We start from the raw sequence: 20,292 nt of genomic DNA on the forward strand, positions 1-20,292 counted from the left end.
AGTGTAATGATGTCACAGGGTGTCAGGAGCAGTGTAATGATGTCACAGGGTGTCTGTCAGGAGCGCAGTGTAATGATGTCACAGGGTGTCAGGAGCAGTGTAATGATGTCACAGGGTGTCTGTCAGGAGCGCAGTGTAATGATGTCACAGGGTGTCTGTCAGGAGCAGTGTAATGATGTCACAGGGTGTCTGTCAGGAGCAGTGTAATGATGTCACAGGGTGTCTGTCAGGAGCAGTGTAATGATGTCACAGGGTGTCTGTCAGGAGCTCAGTGTAATGATGTCACAGGGTGTCTGTCAGGAGAGCAGTGTAATGATGTCACAGGGTGTCAGGAGCAGTGTAATGATGTCACAGGGTGTCTGTCAGGAGCAGTGTAATGGTGTCGCAGGGTGTCAGGAGCAGTGTAATGATGTCACAGGGTGTCAGGAGCTCAGTGTAATGATGTCACAGGATGTCTGTCAGGAGCTCAGTGTAATGATGTCACAGGGTGTATGTCAGGAGCTCAGTGTAATGATGTCACACGGTGTCAGGAGCTCAGTGTAATGATGTCACAGGGTGTCTATCAGGAGCGCAGTGTAATGATGTCACAGGGTGTCTGTCAGGAGCGCAGTGAAATGATGTCACAGGGTGTCTGTCAGGAGCAGTGTAATGATGTCACAGGGAGTCTGTCAGGAGCGCAGTGTAATGATGTCACAGGGTGTCTGTCAGGAGCGCAGTGTAATGATGTCACAGGGTGTCTGTCAGGAGCGCAGTGTAATGATGTCACAGGGTGTCAGGAGCAGTGTAATGATGTCACAGGGTGTCTGTCAGGAGCTCAGTGTAATGATGTCACAGGGTGTCTGTCAGGAGCAGTGTAATGATGTCACAGGGTGTCTGTCAGGAGCAGTGTAATGATGTCACAGGGTGTCTGTCAGGAGCAGTGTAATGATGTCACAGGGTGTCTGTCAGGAGCTCAGTGTAATGATGTCACAGGGTGTCTGTCAGGAGAGCAGTGTAATGATGTCACAGGGTGTCAGGAGCAGTGTAATGGTGTCGCAGGGTGTCAGGAGCAGTGTAATGATGTCACAGGGTGTCAGGAGCTCAGTGTAATGATGTCACAGGATGTCTGTCAGGAGCTCAGTGTAATGATGTCACAGGGTGTATGTCAGGAGCTCAGTGTAATGATGTCACACGGTGTCAGGAGCTCAGTGTAATGATGTCACAGGGTGTCTATCAGGAGCGCAGTGTAATGATGTCACAGGGTGTCTGTCAGGAGCGCAGTGTAATGATGTCACAGGGTGTCTGTCAGGAGCAGTGTAATGATGTCACAGGGAGTCTGTCAGGAGCGCAGTGTAATGATGTCACAGGGTGTCTGTCAGGATCAGTGTAATGATATCACAGGGTGTCTTTCAGGAGCGCAGTGTAATGATGTCACCTCTTAGCTCCCCTTACACTGGGTCACTCCCTATGTCTCCCCATATCCTTTAGACTGTACGCCCTATGAGCAGGGCCCTCCTCCCTCCTGTTCTCATCACCTACTTTTCTTGTGCACCTGTTACACGTCCCCCTCGGGCTCTTTGCCCCTGGACCCCAATCATCTGTGTTTGTATTTCAAGAGAACTAAACCAGTCATTTCCGCCCACGCTGACGCTGTACTTGTCACACATGGCGTCAGTGGCTCTGGTGAGATTTGTAGTGCTGTTTGTACTGTACTGTTTTACTCTCTGTACGGCGCTGCGGAACTCTTGTGGCGCCCTGTTATAAAATGTAATAATAATTTTATGGGAGAGGACTGAAGAGCTGGGTACACACTGGAGTGACAGCGGAGGAATGCCTGTCATTGTGATTGTGCGTCCACACTGGAGTGACAGCGGAGGAATGCCTGTCATTGTGATTGTGCGTCCACACTGGAGCGACAGCGGAGGAATGCCTGTCATTGTGATTGTGCGTCCACACTGGAGTGACAGCGGAGGAATGCCTGTCATTGTGATTGTGCGTCCACACTGGAGTGACAGCGGAGGAATGCCTGTCATTTGATTGTGCGTCCATACTAGAGCGACAGCGGAGGAATGCCTGTCATTGTGATTGTGCGTCCACACTGGAGCGACAGCGGAGGAATGCCTGTCATTGTGATTGTGCGTCCATACTGGAGCGACAGCGGAGGAATGCCTGTCATTGTGATTGTGCGTCCACACTGGAGCGACAGCGGAGGAATGCCTGTCATTGTGATTGTGCGTCCATACTGGAGTGACAGCGGAGGAATGCCTGTCATTGTGATTGTGCGTCCACACTGGAGCGACAGCGGAGGAATGCCTGTCATTGTGATTGTGCGTCCACACTGGAGCGACAGCGGAGGAATGCCTGTCATTGTGATTGTGCGTCCACACTGGAGCGACAGCGGAGGAATGCCTGTCATTGTGATTGTGCGTCCACACTGGAGCGACAGCGGAGGAATGCCTGTCATTGTGATTGCGCGTAAACACTGGAGTGACAGCGGAGGAATGCCTGTCATTGTGATTGTGCGTCCACACTGGAGCGACAGCGGAGGAATGCCTGTCATTGTGATTGTGCGTCCACACTGGAGCGACAGCGGAGGAATGCCTGTCATTGTGATTGTGCGTACACACTGGAGCGACAGCGGAGGAATGCCTGTCATTGTGATTGTGCGTCCACACTGGAGCGACAGCGGAGGAATGCCTGTCATTGTGATTGTGCGTCCACACTGGAGCGACAGCGGAGGAATGCCTGTCATTGTGATTGTGCGTCCACACTGGAGCGACAGCGGAGGAATGCCTGTCATTGTGATTGTGCGTACACACTGGAGCGACAGCGGAGGAATGCCTGTCATTGTGATTGTGCGTCCACACTGGAGCGACAGCGGAGGAATGCCTGTCATTGTGATTGTGCGTACACACTGGAGCGACTTTAATGAACGACGGAACGATCACCATTATGTCATCCATTAACAATGCATTGGGCTTGATGTGCAGCACTAGCGACCGCTGGAGAGCGCAAACACTCGTACACCCTGGGCGATATAGGCGATATGTCGTTCTGACATCACTCCAGTGTGTTCCCAGATTTATTTGAATACTTCTGTTTTCCGCAGGTCCTCCCAACGTAGATGGCTGCGTATCGTCTGTGTGGGGTCTTTGGTTGGGGCTCCTGCGCTCGGGACGCTGGTTTATTACAGCTCAGAGGGACCGAAGAGGAGAAAGATTAGAATCTCTGTGCAGGGGATTCTCCGTTTCTGCAGGTGAGGATTTGTGTGACTGCGCAATGTACGCCGGCGTCATGTGATGTCATTTCTACTTCAGGGTCCATAGGGGGTCCACAGGGTTGACCTTGGGGTATAGCTGGATCTGGATCCACGGGCACCACGCAGTTAAAGCTTTCACTGCTCCCAGGATGCACTTGGGTCTGTCCTCCTCTATACCCCGCCCCCGAGCCACTGGCACCTCAGTTTTAGTTGGTGCCCGGCCGGAGTCGGGTCACCCTGCGCAGGGGGTCTGCAGGAGCAGCCCCTAAGCTTTATTTTAAAAGAAACATTTTTTATTTTTTCTGCTTTTTTACACTATTAGAGCGGCAGCATCAGACTGTCCTTTAGGACGTCCACGCTGCTGCTCCTTCTCCCTGCAGGCGCTGCGACGCCAGTACAGACCAGGTAAGCGCGGCCTGCGGATACTTCAAATGCAGTCAGGAGCCTCCGGTCTCTGGGGACAGACCGGAGGCGCTAGCAGCAGCCTCCCCCTCTATAGAGGAACACCCCGCGTGTCCGCTAGACCACCAGGGTGACAGGCTGGACGCGGGACCGGCAACCCGGGGGTTAATATGCTAGCCAGGGGAGGCAGCCTTCCCTGTCTAGCGGCTCCTCCCCTCAGCTCAGCGCGCCTTTCAACACGCAGTCTGGCGTCGCTGAGCTGCTCTTATCTTACGGCCACTCCTCCTCTGAGGTCTCCGGCGGCCATCTTTACTGGCAGGCATCGCAGACTCTCAGGCGGTATCAAGTGGACCGGTCCCCCTGTGTACCTCTCCCCTGCTAAAGGACAGTGTACACAGCGCTATAGCCCTCCCAGACACTGAATCTGGGCGGTTGATTGTAGCGGAAGGTGCAGTGAGTACTCATTTTTCTGCATTGTATGTGACTATTGCTAGTGCTGCCTGTCTGTGACTTATTCTCCTTGCTGTCAGCTTATACCTATCCCTTTCCTTCTCCTACGGCCCGCAGGTGTGTGGGGGAAGGGCGTTTTTCTGAGACCCTCACTTATATAAATCACGTATTTGTGGGGTCAGTCACATACTGTTGTGTGCTACACAGTACCATATCTGGGCTGTTGTGTCGCATACTGGTGAGTGCGCGGGTGTTGAAACCGTAAATCCTCTGGTGATACCTATTTCTTGTGATTTACGGTATCATGTCTGATGAGGAGACTGAGCGCTCTGTGGCTCCTGTGCTATTTTCCTGCAGACGCTGTGCTGCTGGAGTTGATGGGGAGGACTTATCTCAGGATGGTCTGTGCGGGCGGTGCCAGCTGGTACCGGGCCCCTCCAACCCCCCTGTATCACAGGACCCTCCTTGGGCGATGTTTTCACAGGTGCTGGCGTCTATTGCCGACCGGTTATCGGTCCCATCAGCGGTCCCTTCTAGGGCGTTGCCCCAGCCCACCATCCCCCATTCCCCGGGTATTCCGCACATATTGCAGTCTCCCCCCTGGGGCCCAGACTGTGGGTCCTTATTCGGGACTGCCGGTGTATGTTCAGTCTCCTCTGATGTTCTGGGTTGTTTGTGGACCCGGGGTGGTAGCAGGAGCGATCACAGAAGCAGATTTGAAAATAAAACTAGGATCTTTAATAAGTGCTTGAGTAGACATATAATGTGTCAGTAAATAAAAGTCCAGGAATATATAAATGTGCACAAGAGTTCTGTGGTGGGAGCAAAAGGGTTAATGTCCAAGTAGAAACAATTAGAGCTGTCCAGGTTTGCAGATAGTGAACTGAAAATAAACAAGCCCGGTTTGCAGGTAGTGAACTGAAGCGCAGGATGTCAGCAGGCTCAGGCACTCAGGTATGGGCAAGGGTGATGGAGGAAGCGGGGTAGTCCAGTGGGAACTAGGAGCTGACAGGCAGACTGGCAGACAGCGAATTCACAGGAACAGGACAGCACAGAGAACTCCCTCTCAGCTAGGCTGAGATACACGTTGCACTGGCAAAGAAGGAAGGCACTGACCCTTCCTAAATACCCATGCCGTGCTGTTACTGGCCGGAGGGAACATGTGACTCACCAGGATTGGCCAGCCGTATCACATGGCCAGAAGGCAAGATGGCGGCGCCCATGCCAAATGGAACGGAGACGCCGCCAGGCCTTACCAGCGCAGAGTGACAACAGGCCCGCACAACAACGCGCGCAGCCAAAGCCCCCCGCCAGACACCAGCTCCGCCACCAGACAGCCCGCGCCACAATGACCTCACAGGTAACACTCGCCTAGCGCCATGCTGAAATACCCTGGCCGTGACAGTATCCCCCTTTTGGGGTGGCCTCAGGACACTCACCAGGCTTCTCTGGATGGGCAGAATGGAATCTCCTGATGAGCGTGGGAGCGTGGACATCACGAGCATCGGTCCAGCAACGTTCCTCTGGACCGTAACCTTTCCAGTCCAGTAAATACTTTAGATGACCTCTGCGTAGACGAGAGTCCAAGATCTGGGCGACCTCAAACTCAACTCCTCTCTCCGTCTGGACTCGAGGAGAAGCAGGTAGAGCACTATGGAATTTATTCAGGACCAGGGGCTTCAATAAGGAAATATGGAAGAAATTAGGGATTTTTAGGTATGGGGGTAACTGTAGACGATAGGCCACTGGATTAATGACTTCTGTTATGGAGAAGGGACCGATGAAGCGTGGTGCAAATTTCATAGAAGGAACCCTCAGACGAAGATTCCGGGTGGATAACCAGACTTGGCTTCCAACTTGCATGCGTGGAACTATTCTACGCTTCTTATCGGCCTGGGTCTTATAGCGAGAGGATGCCTTCAACAAATCAGACCGTACTTGAGTCCAGATGGCAGCAAAATTCCGCACCGTGTCCTCCACGGCCGGAACATCGAAAACAGGCAGGCTTCGAAATTCGGGAACACGAGGATGAAGGCCATATACAACCTGAAATGGCATTTGGTTAGTTGATGAGTGGTAGGAAGCATTATGTGCAAACTCAGCCCACGGCAGCAAGGCAGCCCAATTGTCCTGGGAAGATGACATAAAAATTCTTAAGAAAGTCTCTAGATCTTGATTAACTCTCTCGGTGGAGCCGTTGTTTTGCGGATGGTAGGCCGTGGAAAAGTTTAACTTCACTTGAAGAACAGAACACAAAGCCCTCCAGAATTTTGCAGTAAACTGCACACCACGGTCAGAGACAATTTCAGCAGGAAGGCCATGTAGACGAAATGTGTGTTGGACAAACAACTGTGCCATGTCAGGGGCAGAAGGTAACTTCTTCAACGGTATATAGTGGACCATCTTAGAAAATCGGTCTATTACAACCCAGATAGTGTTGAAACCTTGAGAGACTGGCAGGTCTGTGACGAAATCCATGGAGAGATGCGTCCATGGACGTGGTGGCGTAGGTAATGGAAGCAATTCCCCAGCTGGAGCTTGTCGTGATGATTTATGCTGGGCACAGGAGGAGCAGGAAGAGATGAACTCCATTATATCTGCCTTCATAGAAGGCCACCAATAGTGTCTTTTCAGGAACTCCAAGGTCTTCCGAGTGCCTGAGTGCCCTGCGAAGCGAGAGGAATGTGCCCAAGTGAGAAGCTGCTTCCTTTATTCCGGGGCCACAAATGATTTTCCCGTAGGAGGCTGAACTTGTAATGAGGCAAAAACTCTTGATTCCAAGACAGGGGTATTGCTTTGATTTTCAGATTGATCATCACAGAGGAGAGATCTCGATAGGTCATCAGCCTTCTGATTAAGTGCTCCAGACCGGAAGGTCAGGGTGAACTGAAATCTGGCAAAGAATATTGCCCAGCGGGCCAAACGAGGACTCACACATTGGAGGTTTTTGAGAAATAGGAGATTTCTATGGTCCGTAAATACAGTAAATGGAAACTTGGCGCCTTCTAGCAAATATCTCCATTCCTTCAACGCCAACTTTACAGCTAGTAGTTCTTGCTCACCTATGGCGTAGTTCCTTTCGGCAGGTGAGAATTTTTTAGAAAAGAACCCACACTGATGGACTCGGTTGTCCTCATAACGTTGAGACAAGACTGCTCCCACAGCTTCAGATGATGCGTCCACTTCCAACAAAAAAGGCCTGTCCAGATCTGGTTGTCGAAGAACTGGTGCTGAGATAAAGGCCTGTTTTAGAAGATGGAAGGCAGACTCTGCCTCAGGTGACCATTGGGCAGGATTAGCACCTTTGCGGGTCAAGGCTGTAATGGGAGCCAGCAGTGTAGAAAATCCCTTAATGAAGCGTCTATAATAATTGGCAAAGCCCAACAATCTCTGGATGGCCTTCAGTGTCTGAGGTCGGGTCCAATCCAGAATTGCTTGTACCTTCTTGGGGTCCATTTCTAAACTGGAGCCAGATATTACATAGCCGAGAAAAGGTACACTGGGCACTCCAAGACGCACTTCTCCAGTTTGCAGTAAAGGTGGTTTTCTCTCAAACGGGTCAGAACTTCTTTAACATGTTCTTGATGTTTAGCCACAGAGGGTGAAAAAATCAGTATGTCATCCAGATAGACAACAACCGAAACATATAACAGATCCCGGAAAATCTCATTAACGAAACTTTGAAAGACAGCAGGGGCGTTACACAATCCAAAAGGCATTACTAAATACTCGAAATGTCCATCTCTGGTATTAAAAGCGGTCTTCCATTCATCGCCAGCTCGGATACGAATGAGGTTGTAAGCCCCTCTCAGATCTAATTTAGAGAAAATGACAGAGCCCTTGACCCTATCAAAAACTCAGTAATCAGGGGAAGAGGGTATCGATTCTTTACAGTAATGTCATTAAGGCCTCGATAATCGATACATGGTCTTAGACCACCGTCCTTCTTGCCAACGAAGAAAAACCCAGCTCCGGCAGGTGAAGTAGAGGGGCGAATGAACCCCTTTGCCAGGTTGTCCCGGATGTACACGGTCATGGCTTGAGTCTCAGGCAAGGACAGCGGATAGGTACGACCACGAGGTGGTATCTTATCAGGTATCAATTCAATTGGACAGTCCCATTCCCTATGAGGGGGTAAGATATTTGCTTGTTGCTCAGAGAACACATCAGCGAACATCTGATATTCCTTGGGAATGGCAGAAGAAACTAATGGAACTGTCTTTCTCACAGGTCGAATTTTTGGAAGACAGGATTTCTGACAGTCCATACCCCATGACAGAATCTGCATAGAACTCCAATCAATCCTGGGATTATGTTGACGTAACCAGGGTAGACCAAGAACCACTTCTTGAGAGGCCTCTGATATCACCAGGAATTTTAAGGACTCAGAATGAAGTGCTCCAATTCGGACCAATACTGGTTGAGTCTCTTTGGTGACTATCCCGTTAGTTAGAGGACGTCCGTCTATAGAAGTCAGAGAGCATGGTTGAGAGACAAACAAGGAATCTGAAATTTATCTATGAAAGTAGACGTTATGAAATTTCCGGCTGCTCCCGAGTCAAGTAGAGCAGTAGCAAGGACAGGTTTGGGTTTAAGATCAAAGGCTAGGGTAATCGTGAAATCTTTAATTTTTGGAGACTGGTTCATAACTCCTAACTTGATGTCTCCAGGGTCAGTTAGGATTTGGCATTTCCCGGTTTACGGGGGCAGGAGATCAGCAGGTGACCGGACTCTCCGCAGTACAGACAGAGGTTCTTTTGCATTCTTCTCTGACGTTCTTCTTTGGAGAGGTGTGTATGATTCACCTGCATAGGCTCCTCTTCAGTAGGAGAAGGAATGGGTTGGGTAGAAATGGAGGGGGTAAACGACCTTTGCCGGTCAGTTCTGTTTTTTTCAGCCTGACATTCCCTGAAGCGTAGGTCAACTTTGATACACAACGAAATCATGTCGTTCAGATTAGTAGGAAGCTCTCGAGTGACTAGATCATCCTTTAGTCGGTCTGACAACCCATGCCTGAAGGCCGAGGTGAGGGCTTCCTCATTCCATTTGAGCTCTGATGCTAAAATTTGAAATTGCACGGCATATTGACTGACAGGACGGACCCCTTGTCTCAGTGTCATGATGTTTGATGATGCTGATACAGTACGCCCAGGTTCATCGAAAATCCTCCTGAAGAATGACACAAAGCCTGCGTAATTATCTAGCAGCGGATCTGAGCGCTCCCAGAGTGGGGAAGCCCATTCCAAGGCCTGGCCGGATAACAGAGAGACTATATAAGCCACTTTAGTTCTTGCAGTTAGAAAGTTGTCAGGCTGCAGGGTAAAATGTATGTCACACTGATTTAGGAATCCTCGGCAGAGTTTAGGATTGCCATCAAATTTATTTGGTAAAGGAAGACGTAAGCGGGGAGATGATCTGCCTCCTGTATTCCCAGACGCTGATGTGGATGTAGATGCTGGTACTTCAGGGGTAGAAAAGGAAGTTTGCAAACTATCCTGTCGCTTGGACATCTCTTGCAAAAATTTAGCCATCTGATGCTGCACGTTTTCCAGATTTTCTAAACGACCAGAAATGCACCTGAACAAATCCACTCCTGACTCCTGATCCGTGGCCGGCTCCATGTGGCCAGTGCAAACTGTGATGTTCTGGGTTGTTTGTGGACCCGGGGTGGTAGCAGGAGCGATCACAGAAGCAGATTTGAAAATAAAACTAGGATCTTTAATAAGTGCTTGAGTAGACATATAATGTGGCAGTAAATAAAAGTCCAGGAATATATAAATGTGCACAAGAGTTCTGTGGTGGGAGCAAAAGGGTTAATGTCCAAGTAGAAACAATTAGAGCTGTGCAGGTAGTGAAACTGAAAATAAACAAGCCAGGTTTGCAGATAGTGAACTGAAAATAAACAAGCCCGGTTTGCAGGTAGTGAACTGAAGCGCAGGATGTCAGCAGGCTCAGGCACTCAGGTATGGGCAAGGGTGATGGAGGAAGCGGGGTAGTCCAGTGGGAGCTAGGAGCTGACAGGCAGACTGGCAGACAGCGAATTCACAGGAACAGGAAAGCACAGAGAACTCCCTCTCAGCTAGGCTGAGATACACGTTGCACTGGCAAAGAAGGAAGGCACTGACCCTTCCTAAATACCCCATGCCGTGCTGTTACTGGCCGGAGGGAACATGTGACTCACCAGGATTGGCCAGCCGTATCACATGGCCAGAAGGCAAGATAGCGGCGCCCATGCCAAATGGAACGGAGACGCCGCCAGGCCTTACCAGCGCAGAGTGACAACAGGCCCGCACAACAACGCGCGCAGCCAAAGCCCCCCGCCAGACACCAGCTCCGCCACCAGACAGCCCGCGCCACAATGACCTCACAGGTAACACTCGCCTAGCGCCATGCTGAAATACCCTGGCCGTGGCATCCTCCAGTGACACGACAGTCTGTGGTGCCTTTTCAGAGTTTTACTCCGACAGCTCCTCCGCCTTGGGTGGATGTTCTCTCTAGCTTTGTACAGAGTCTGGCGGCCTCATCCCCTGCGTTTCAGTCGATGTTGCAAAGTGATGTGCCACCAAGGGCGTCCAAACGTACGGTTGTGAGTTCACTGGCTGCGCAGTTGTCGGACTCGGAAGTGTCCTCAGATGATGGAGAAATCCATGAGGACTCTGACTCTGATGCCATGGGGCAGGAGGTGGAAGCGAAGTCCTCCATTAATGTTCCAGCCTTAGTTAGGGCGGTGCGGGCTATCCTACGTATAGAGGATGATGCGCCGGCTCCTATGTCGAAGTTTCCTAATTTTAAAAAAGCCAAGGTGACTTCAACTGTGTTTCCCCTGTCTGATCAATTAACGGATCATATGGCGGCGGCCTGGCAATTACCTAGTAAGAGGTTCCATCCACAGAAGAGGTTGGCGTCCAATTATCCCTTTCCTGAAGCTCATTGCAAGAAATGGGAGACTCTGCCGGTGGTGAATTCCCACGTCACCCGCTTGATCAAGAGCGCGATGCTGCCATTGCCGTCTATCTCCTCTTTGAAGGATCCCACGGACAGGAAGGTGGAGACTTGTTTAAATTCCATTTACTCTCTTTCCGGGGCGGTGGCTCGCCCGTCCATGGCTATCTCCTGGGTGGCTAAAGCCATTGAGGCCTGGGCCAATGCCTTGGAGGATTCCTTTACTGACGATGCTCCGGATATCCAGAGAGCGTTAGTGGGACAGATGAGGGATGCGGCTTCCTATATCGGGGAAGCGTCTTTGGATGCCAGCCTGCTCACTTCTAGGGTGTCGGCTGCAGCGGTGTCTGCAGGTCCTGGAGGGCTGATGCAGACTCTAAAAAGGGTCTGGAGGCCTTGCCTTTTAATGGAGAATTACTATTTGGTCCGGATTTGGACAAAATAGTTGATACTTTGGCTAAGTCCAAGTCGGCTTTCCTCCCTTCGGCCTCTGCGCCGGCTAAAATGAGGAGCTCTGCCTTTCGGTCCTTTCGGGTTCAGGGTAAGGCCAAGGGTCAGTCCTTCCCGAGACATTCGGTGACCAAGGCCGCACCCAAGCCCAAGAAGCATGCATGGAGTGCTCGGCGCCCTTCTTCCAAGCAGGAGGATTAACCTGCTGCCTGATGGGACGGGCCTTTCTCTGGGGGACCCCAGAGTGGGAGTCAGACTTCTCCAATTCGCCCAGTGTTGGCACAATACCACTACGGATGCCTGGGTTCGAGAAGTAGTCTCTCAGGGGTACGCCCTGTCTTTTCGGTTCAGGCCGCCCCACCAGTTTTTCTGCACGAGTCCTTCTCTGGACAAGACCAAAGCTGTCCAGATTCAGGTAGCTATAGAATCCTTGCTACAAGCAGGGGTCATTGTTCCCGTTCCTCAATCACAACGAGGGACGGGGTATTATTTGTCTCTGTTTCTGGTGCAGAAACCCAATGGTTCTCATCGCCCTATCCTCAACTTGAAGTCTTTGAACAAATTCCTCAGAGTTCCCAAGTTCAGGATGGAAACGTTACTTTCCATCATTCTGGTGATGGAACCGGGGGATTACATGGTGTCCCTGGATATCCAGGACGCCTACCTCCATGTTCCGATAGCACCTTTGCACCAGCGGTATCTGAGGTTTGCTATCCTTCAACACCACTATCAGTTGCGGGCGCTACCCTTTGGTCTCTCCACGGCACCGAGGGTGTTCACGAAGATTATGGTGGTCATGGCCGCACATCTTTGGAACCAGAATGTACGGCTGCTGCGGTATCTGGACGACCTCCTGTTGCTGGCGAGCTCCCCGGAGGTACTGCTTCAACATTTCCACCTGACGATCGCTTGCCTGCAAGCACACGGGTGGTTGATAAATTGGAAGAAGTCCTCTCTGATCCCATCACAACAGATGGTCCATCTGGGAGCACTTCTGGACTGTTGTCAACAAAGGATTTTCTTGACTCCGGAAAAGGTGTCCTCCCTACAACTGAGGATACACAGTTGCCTGAGCAGTGGCAGAGTGTCGGTCCATTCAGCAATGAGAGTCCTGGGGTCAATAGTGACGGCATTCGACATGGTGGAATTTGCCCAGTTCCATTCCAGGCCCCTGCAGGGGCAGATTCTATCGGAGTGGAACGGGTTACCTCACCGGATCCGATCCCAGATGCTGGTTTTGTCCCCGGAAGTGCGCGGGTCTCTGGCGTGGTGTCTTCAGTCAGCTCATCTTGTCCAGGGTCGCCCCTTTTGGATCCCGGACTTGGTTCTGCTTACGACAGATGCCCGTCTCCGGGGTTGGGGGGCAGTGACCGGCTCGTTGTCTCTTCAGGGCCGTTGGTCAGCGGAGGAAGCCGCCCTTCCCATAAACGTTCTAGAGCTCCGGGCGGTGTACCGTGCTCTACTGTCGTCAGGCACCGTTCTTCACGGAAGAGCAGTTCAGGTGCAATCGGACAACGCTACCACGGTAGCGTACATAAATCACCAGGGAGGGACTCGCAGTTGAGCTGCGATGTCAGAGGTGTCTCAGATCCTGGCTTGGGCGGAGTGCCACCTTCCAGCTATCTCGGCAGTCTTCATCCCGGGAGTCCTCAACTGGGAGACAGACTTCCTCAGCCGTCACGACGTGCATCCCGGGGAATGGTCGCTTCACCCAGAGGTGTTTCAACTTCTCGTGGACAAATGGGGACTGCCGGAGTTGGACCTGATGGCCTCCCGTCACAACTGCAAGTTGCCCGTGTACGGCTCAATGACAAGAGATGCAGGCGCAAGCCTAGTGGACGCGCTGTCGGTGAAATGGACGTTTCACCTGGCGTACCTGTTCCCTCCGATCTCCCTACTACCTCAGGTACTCAGAAAGATCAAACAGGACGGGGGCACGTTTCTGCTGGTGGCTCCAGCGTGGCCCAGACGTCGGTACTCCGATCTCAGGAGCTTGTCCGTAGACGCTCCGTTCCTTCTGCCTCTGCGTCGGGACCTGCTGTCTCAGAGGCCTTGCCTTTACCCGGATCTGGGTCGGCTGTCTTTGACGGCGTGGCTCTTGAGACAGTCGTCTTAAGGTCCCGGGGTTTTTCTACCTCTGTCATCGGAACCATGCTGAGAGCGCGCAAGCCTGCCTCTGGAAGGATTTACCACAGCGTGTGGCACACTTACTTTCAGTGGTGTGAGTCCAGAAACTTTGATCCTCAAGTGTTCAGGGTTTCTAGGATTTTGGCATTTCTGCAGTCAGGTCTTGACCTGGACTTACGTCTTGCTTCCCTGAAGGTTCATGTATCGGCTCTGTCTGTTTGGTTCCAATGACTGATCGCTACCCTGCCTGATGTTCACTCCTTTTTCCAAGGTGTGCTTAGGATTCAACCTCCCTTTGTGCTTCCGGTGGCTCCATGGGACTTGGCGGTGGTTCTTCGGGTTCTGCACGGACCTCCCTTTGAGCCTCTTGAGTCCGTTGACCTCAAGTGGTTAACACTGAAGATTGTGTTTCTCCTGGCAGTTGCTTCAGCCAGGGGGGTATCCGAGTTGGGGGCACTTTCCTGTAGTCCCCCCTTCCTAATTTTTCACCAGGACAGGGCCGTGCTTCGTACTCGTCCTGAGTTTTTGCCTAAAGTAGTCTCTAAGTTCCACATCAATCAGGAACTTGTGGTGCCAGCTTTTCAATCTCCTGATCTTACAGCTGGTGAGGCTTCATTGGACGTTGTCCGTGCTCTCAGAGTTTATGTTGATTGGACGGCTTCTGTAAGTCCGATTCCTTGTTTGTCCTCTTTGGTTTTCATAAGAGGGGTTGGCCTGCCAACAAACAAACGTTAGCCCGTTGGCTTTGATCTGTTATTAGGGAGGCTTATATACAGGAACGTTTACCTGTTCCGCCCTCTGTTAAGGCTCATTCCACTCGTTCTGTGGGTCCCTCTTGGGCTGCTAGACGTGGCGCTTCTGCTGTTCAGCTGTGCAAGGCAGCCACTTGGTCTTCAATTCAGACATTTTTGAGGTTTTATGCATTTGACACCTTCGTCTCTCAGGATGCATCCTTCGGGTGCAGGATTCTCCTTTTTGCTCAGGAGCGTCCCCGCCCCTTAGTTGAACTGCTTTGGGACATCCCCAAGGTCAACCCTGTGGACCCCCTATGGACCCTGAAGTAGAAAACAAGAGATATGGTAAGAACTTACCTTTGTTATCTCTGTTTCTACGAAGTCCATAGGGTCCACAGGGCGCCCGCCCTGATGCACCTGGCTTCATATGGGCTGTGTGGCTGGTCACCGGTTTCCCGTCTCCCATTTCTGTGAGTATGGTTCTTGTGTGTTCCAGTCTTCCTTCTCTCTGTTTAGTCTCCTCCTCCGGCCTGGGCTGCTTACCAACTGAGGTGCCTGTGGCTCGGGGGCGGGGTATAGAGGAGGACAGACCCAAGTGCATCCTGGGAGCATTGAAAGCTTTAACTGCGTGGTGCCTGTGGATCCAGATCCAGCTATACCCCAAGGTCAACCCTGTGGACCCTATGGACTTCGTAGAAACAGAGATAACAAAGGTAAGTTCTTACCATATCTCTTGTTTTCTGTACGATTTCCTTCCATAACTGCTAATCACCCATCATTCGCCTACAACACGTCACTGCTCACGTCTGCCCTCCATCCCTGTCTGCTCTCCTGGTCTGGTTCTGGCGGACAGTGACATGGCCACACGCGTGTCTCACGGCGTCACTGCTCACGTCTGCCCTCCATCTCTACCTGCTCTCCTGGCCTGGTTCTGGGGGACAGTGACATGGCCACACGCGTGTCTCACAGCGTCACTGCTCACGTCTGCATGCCATCCCTGTCTGCTCTCCTGGTCTGGTTCTGGCGGACAGTGACATGGCCACACGCGTGTCTCACAGCGTCACTGCTCACGTCTGCCCTCCATCTCGGCCTGCTCTCCTGGCCTGGTTCTGGCGGACCGTGACATGGCCACACGCGCGTCTCACAGCGTCACTGCTCACGTCTGCCCTCCATCTCTGCCTGCTCTCCTGTGCCAGATTACAAGCGGATGCAGGTTTTCACTTATTTTCTGCGCTTCCAGAGCAGGTTTAATTTTTCCTTAAATCCTTATTGTCCCTTGCAGACCCCCCCCTAATGACTAATTAAGCAATTAGAAGTTTCCATACAGCCTAATTAGTCCAATAATCACACCTTCAATCAGCTCTTCCTCCTCCTCCTCCTCTTCTTCTCAGACATGCTGGAGTGTGGGGAAGCGGCAGCCAGTGCGGGGAAGCGGCAGCCATTGCGGGGAGTGCGGGGAAGCGGCAGCCAGTGCGGGGAAGCTGCAGCCATTGCGGGGAGTGCGGGGAAGCTGCAGCCATTGCGGGGAGTGCGGGGAAGCTGCAGCCATTGCGGGGAGTGCGGGGAAGCGGCAGCCATTGCTGGGAGTGCGGGGAAGCGGCAGCCATTGCGGGGAGTGCGGGGAAGCGGCAGCCAGGGCGGGGAAGCGTCAGCCAGGGCGGGGAGTGCGGGGAAGCAGCAGCCATTGCGGGGAGTGCGGGGAAGCGGCAGCCAGGGCGGGGAAGCGGCAGCCAGTGGGGGGAGTGCGGGGAAGCGGCAGCCAGTGGGGGGAGTGCGGGGAAGCGGCAGCCAGTGGGGGGAGTGCGGGGAAGCGGCAACCAGTGGGGGGAGTGCGGGGAAGCGGCATCCAGTGGGGGGGAGTGCGGAGAAGCGGCATCCAGTGGGGGGGAGTGCGGAGAAGCGGCATCCAGTGGGGGGGAGTGCGGAGAAGCGGCATCCAGTGGGGGGGAGTGCGGGGAAGCGGCATCCAGTGGGGGGGGAGTGCGGGGAAGCGGCATCCAGTGGGGGGGAGTGCGGGGAAGCGGCATCCAGTGGGGGGGAGTGCGGGGAAGCGGCATCCAGTGGGGGGGAGTGCGGGGAAGCGGCATCCAGTGGGGGGGGAGTGCGGGGAAGCGGCATCCAGTGGGGGGGAGTGCGGGGAAGTGGCATCCAGTGGGGGGGAGTGCGGGGAAGCGGGAGCCAGTGGGGGGAAGCGGCAGCCAGGGCAGGGAGTGTGGGGAAGCCGGGCACAGTAGTGAACAGGGCAGCCGATCTCTACTGTCTACTTATTGTACTCAGGGCCTGATTCAGACCCCCTAGCGAGCGCACAACTCTCGCAAGCGGGTCGATGGTCCCCCACTGCGTATGCGCAAAACCCGTCCAGCGACAGTCGCTTTGTCGCTACGGGTCTCGCACCAAAACGGGGCAGCTGTCGATTGTGAGTGCCAGCTCGCCCCCTTTTGGAGGCGGGCGGGGGAGTGGCTGGCCAAACTGAGGCGTTCCCGAAGGAATCGCTGCCGTTTGGGGGTGGCCTCAGTAGTGAGCTTCCGGCTCTATTAGAGCCGGAAGCTCACTGGAGCTTGCGATGGATGAGACCCTACCACAAGGGTCTCGTCGCAAGCCCGATGGTCGCAACCATCGTGACCATCACCTGGCTGCTCGCAAAAAAAAAATGCCGCCCTGATTCAGAGCGAGCGATCTGAAAGAGCATCCGGCTCTGAATCAGGCCCACAATCCATAGGGGATACAGGCTTAGACCGTGGGTATAGGTGGAGCAGGAGGAGTCTGGCACCAAATAGTTAAGCTTCTTCTCCCAGCAGCCTTTGCTTCCCCCCACGTATACCCCAGCCCCAGACAGGCCAGTTCAGGTTGGGGCCTCGCAGGAGCAGGCACATGTTAGAGACTGCTCTTTTTATTTAATTTGATATATTTTGCTATTTTTTATTTATGAGTAGGCAGCGCTAGGCGTCGTATAGGGCACCTGTGCTGGCGACTGGGTCAGTGACCTCGGCCGGTCCCCCAGCACACACCGGGGACCCGCAGCCGTACACCGGGGAAGGAGCACAGACGGTGCTCAGAGGTAAGAGCTGTGCTGCAGCGACTGTTACCGCCGGTTTTGCTGACTGCGGTCGCCCAGGCCGCCTGGTGCCTCTGCTAGACCACCAGGGCACAGACAATGGGACGCTTCATCAGCAAGGGATATATATTTATAGAATGGGGGGGAAGGGGAAATTTGGGAAAAAGGATTCTGCACAAGAGAAAAAGTAGAATAGAAATATAGATACAAATTACTGGAGAAGAACCTCCTGTTGAATTGAGATTGTTGGTGGTGCTCCCAAAAGTCAATTATTATAAACAGAAAAAATGTCCCTACACAGGCAGGTGAAGTGGACTCTTTTAGTGGGGCACTCTTAAATAGTAGTTTGAAATGATATGATGAATAATTGATTAAAATACTGGTGCTAACAGCACTGGAAATACTGAATACCAAGACAAGACAAAAAGACGAACATAAACATATAACATATAATATAATAAATCCTGCCTGAAGTATCCAATCAATATTCTTATCGCAGGGAAAAAAGGTTAGGGCGAAAATATAGCCTATCTCTCTGAAGAGATGGTGAAGGCTGGCAGCCGCAGACAAGGTAAGTGTGGAAAAACACTAAACACAAAGCAGGTATCCCTTACCAATGGTGACCACACATATCCCTGTTGTTTAACAATAAGCTTAGGTAGGAATGTAATCACATAATAAATCCACTTATTTCTAAATGATGGATAATGGTGCCTCTGTCTAAATATCATAAACCACAGTCAGATATTTATCACGCTACTAATTGAGGCCTAGCATGCAGTCTGCAATCAGTGTAATGAGTCTAGGCTTGGCACAAATGGATAACAGCTTTAAAGATCATCATTTGCTAGGTTTGTAAAGTACACATATTATACAAGTCTCAACCATTAACATTGAGATCACATCTATGCATGTCATCAGTGTACATAATAAACACAAAGCGGGTATCTCTTACCCCTCTGTGTCTAATTGTCACAAAACACAGTTTAGGTGTTAGACAGGCTCCCTGTTAAAGCCTAGCATGCAATCTACAGTCAGTGTAAGAATGGTGCAGGGCTTGGCACAAATAGACAACAGTGTTGAAAATCATCAATTGCTTGTTCTGTGAGACACATAGAATACACAAGTCTCAACCTTTGATATTGGAATCACATTTGTGTATAACATCAAAAAATATATATATATAAGTAGCTGAAAGAAGGAAAGTAGGCACATAGAATAACTTCCCACTTCTGCTTTCACTCAGAATAAGTGCCGGGCGAGTGATGAGAGAGTGGAGAGTTTAGTGTCCATGGAAACAACAGGGTAGTGGTGTGTGTTAAGGACCTGTAGGGTGTTAGGTGGGCTCTGTTACATAAGCATTGCAGAACCTCAAATGCGCCCCAGATCAGTCACACTGCCACCAGAGGGGATAGAAAGGTACCTGTACAGTATAATGTAGTCTGCATCAGCAAAAATAGTGAGCGCTGCCCCGCCTTCAGCCGTCTGATCAGCTGCCTTGTTCCAGGCTGCAACAAGCTAGTGTATACTGTGCAGCGTCTGAGGCGTGTTGTACAGTGGCAGTCACATGACTCCGGTCAGCTGATCAGGCCTGTGCTGACACGCGTTTCGCCCGCAGGCTTGTTCACAAACAGATTTTTTTCCAACTGGGCTGTTCATGCCATGCTGGCCTCCTGAGTGTGACTTTTTGCCAGTCTCTTCTTTCATCACCTGGAAATCCTCAGCTTTTTGGAGAGCTATGGAGTCTATCCATCATTCTGGCAATTGCTATGGGGGATCTCAGGGCCTCCTTGGATTTCCGTTGGGCCTATTTGCCATTTCCTATCCAGTCCAGTCACCAGAGTTTCCTTTTGGCTTGCGGTCCGAGAGGAGCATTCTCATTTTCAGACATTGCAATTTGGTTTTTCCAGAGCCCATCGACTTTTAACAAAACTCATGGTAAATCATTGCAGGGGCTTCAGGTTTCTACCTTCTCTAAAACAACCTTTTGATCCTTGCTCCGTCTGTTCTCAAGGAACACATCAGTCTCCCAGTAGGTCTCCTCCAGTCCCACGGAAAACAATGGTACGTATTCCACCTGGACTCCGTCGCAGGAGATTTACTTTCTGGGGCTTTGCTGGATTACAAGGTTCAGCAGGTCTTCCTCTTACCAGAAAATCTTGGGACCTATAGGCTAGGACTAACAGGATTTTTAGTCATCGCTGAGTGTCAATACGCTCTTACATTCAGATCCTGGGCTCGTTTGTCTCCACATTCGTCATGACAGAGTACGCCCAGTTTCACTCCTGGCCCCTTCAGATGGAGGATGGTCCCTGTGGTACAAGTCCCACCAATAGATCACACCTTTCTGGGATTCCACACAGGATCCTCACCACCGATGTCAACAACCTTCCATGGTCAGTGAACAACTATGTGAGCCGGGTGCCGATTAACTTTGTGGATCTCCGAACAATCTTCAGAGCTCTCTGCCTTGCTCGGCTTCTCCTACAGCATGGTCTGGTCCATGTACAATCCGATAACGTGACAGCCATTGCCTACATAAACCAGTGGCACTCGCTGTCACGGCGCATTGAAGAAGGTGAATTGTGTTTTCATCTGGGCAGTGTGTCAACTTCTGGCTCTGTCGGTAGTTTTCCTTCCCAGAGTACGGGTTGGGGAAGAGAGAGCTTCCTTGGCCACCTGGGCATCTACCCAGGTGAATGGGGGCTTTGTCCAGATGCCTTTCGGATCTTAGTTCTTCGCTGGGGGTGGCCGGACATCACCTTGGTGGCATCTTGGCACGAACACAAGCTATCGAGGTACTACTCCCGTACCAGGGTTCCGGCGGCTCTTCGGGTGGACATCTTGCTGTACCGGCAGGAGTTCCTTCTCTCCAATTTTGTGAATCCATTGGT

General features: G+C 51.8%; 1 protein-coding gene across 1 annotated transcript in view; it reads left to right on the forward strand.

The window, feature by feature from the left end:
• The window catches only part of ADCK5 (aarF domain containing kinase 5), a 183,621-nt gene that overhangs the window by 38,685 nt on the left and 124,644 nt on the right, over positions 1–20,292 (forward strand). Inside the window, 1 exon segment of the mRNA XM_088458901.1 lies at positions 3,089–3,235. Coding sequence (XP_088315027.1) covers positions 3,089–3,235 — 147 coding nt within the window.

Source organism: Taudactylus pleione, unplaced genomic scaffold, assembly GCF_031769625.1.
Source record: "Taudactylus pleione unplaced genomic scaffold, aTauple2 ptg000863l, whole genome shotgun sequence".
Taxonomy (NCBI): Eukaryota; Metazoa; Chordata; class Amphibia; order Anura; family Myobatrachidae; genus Taudactylus; species Taudactylus pleione.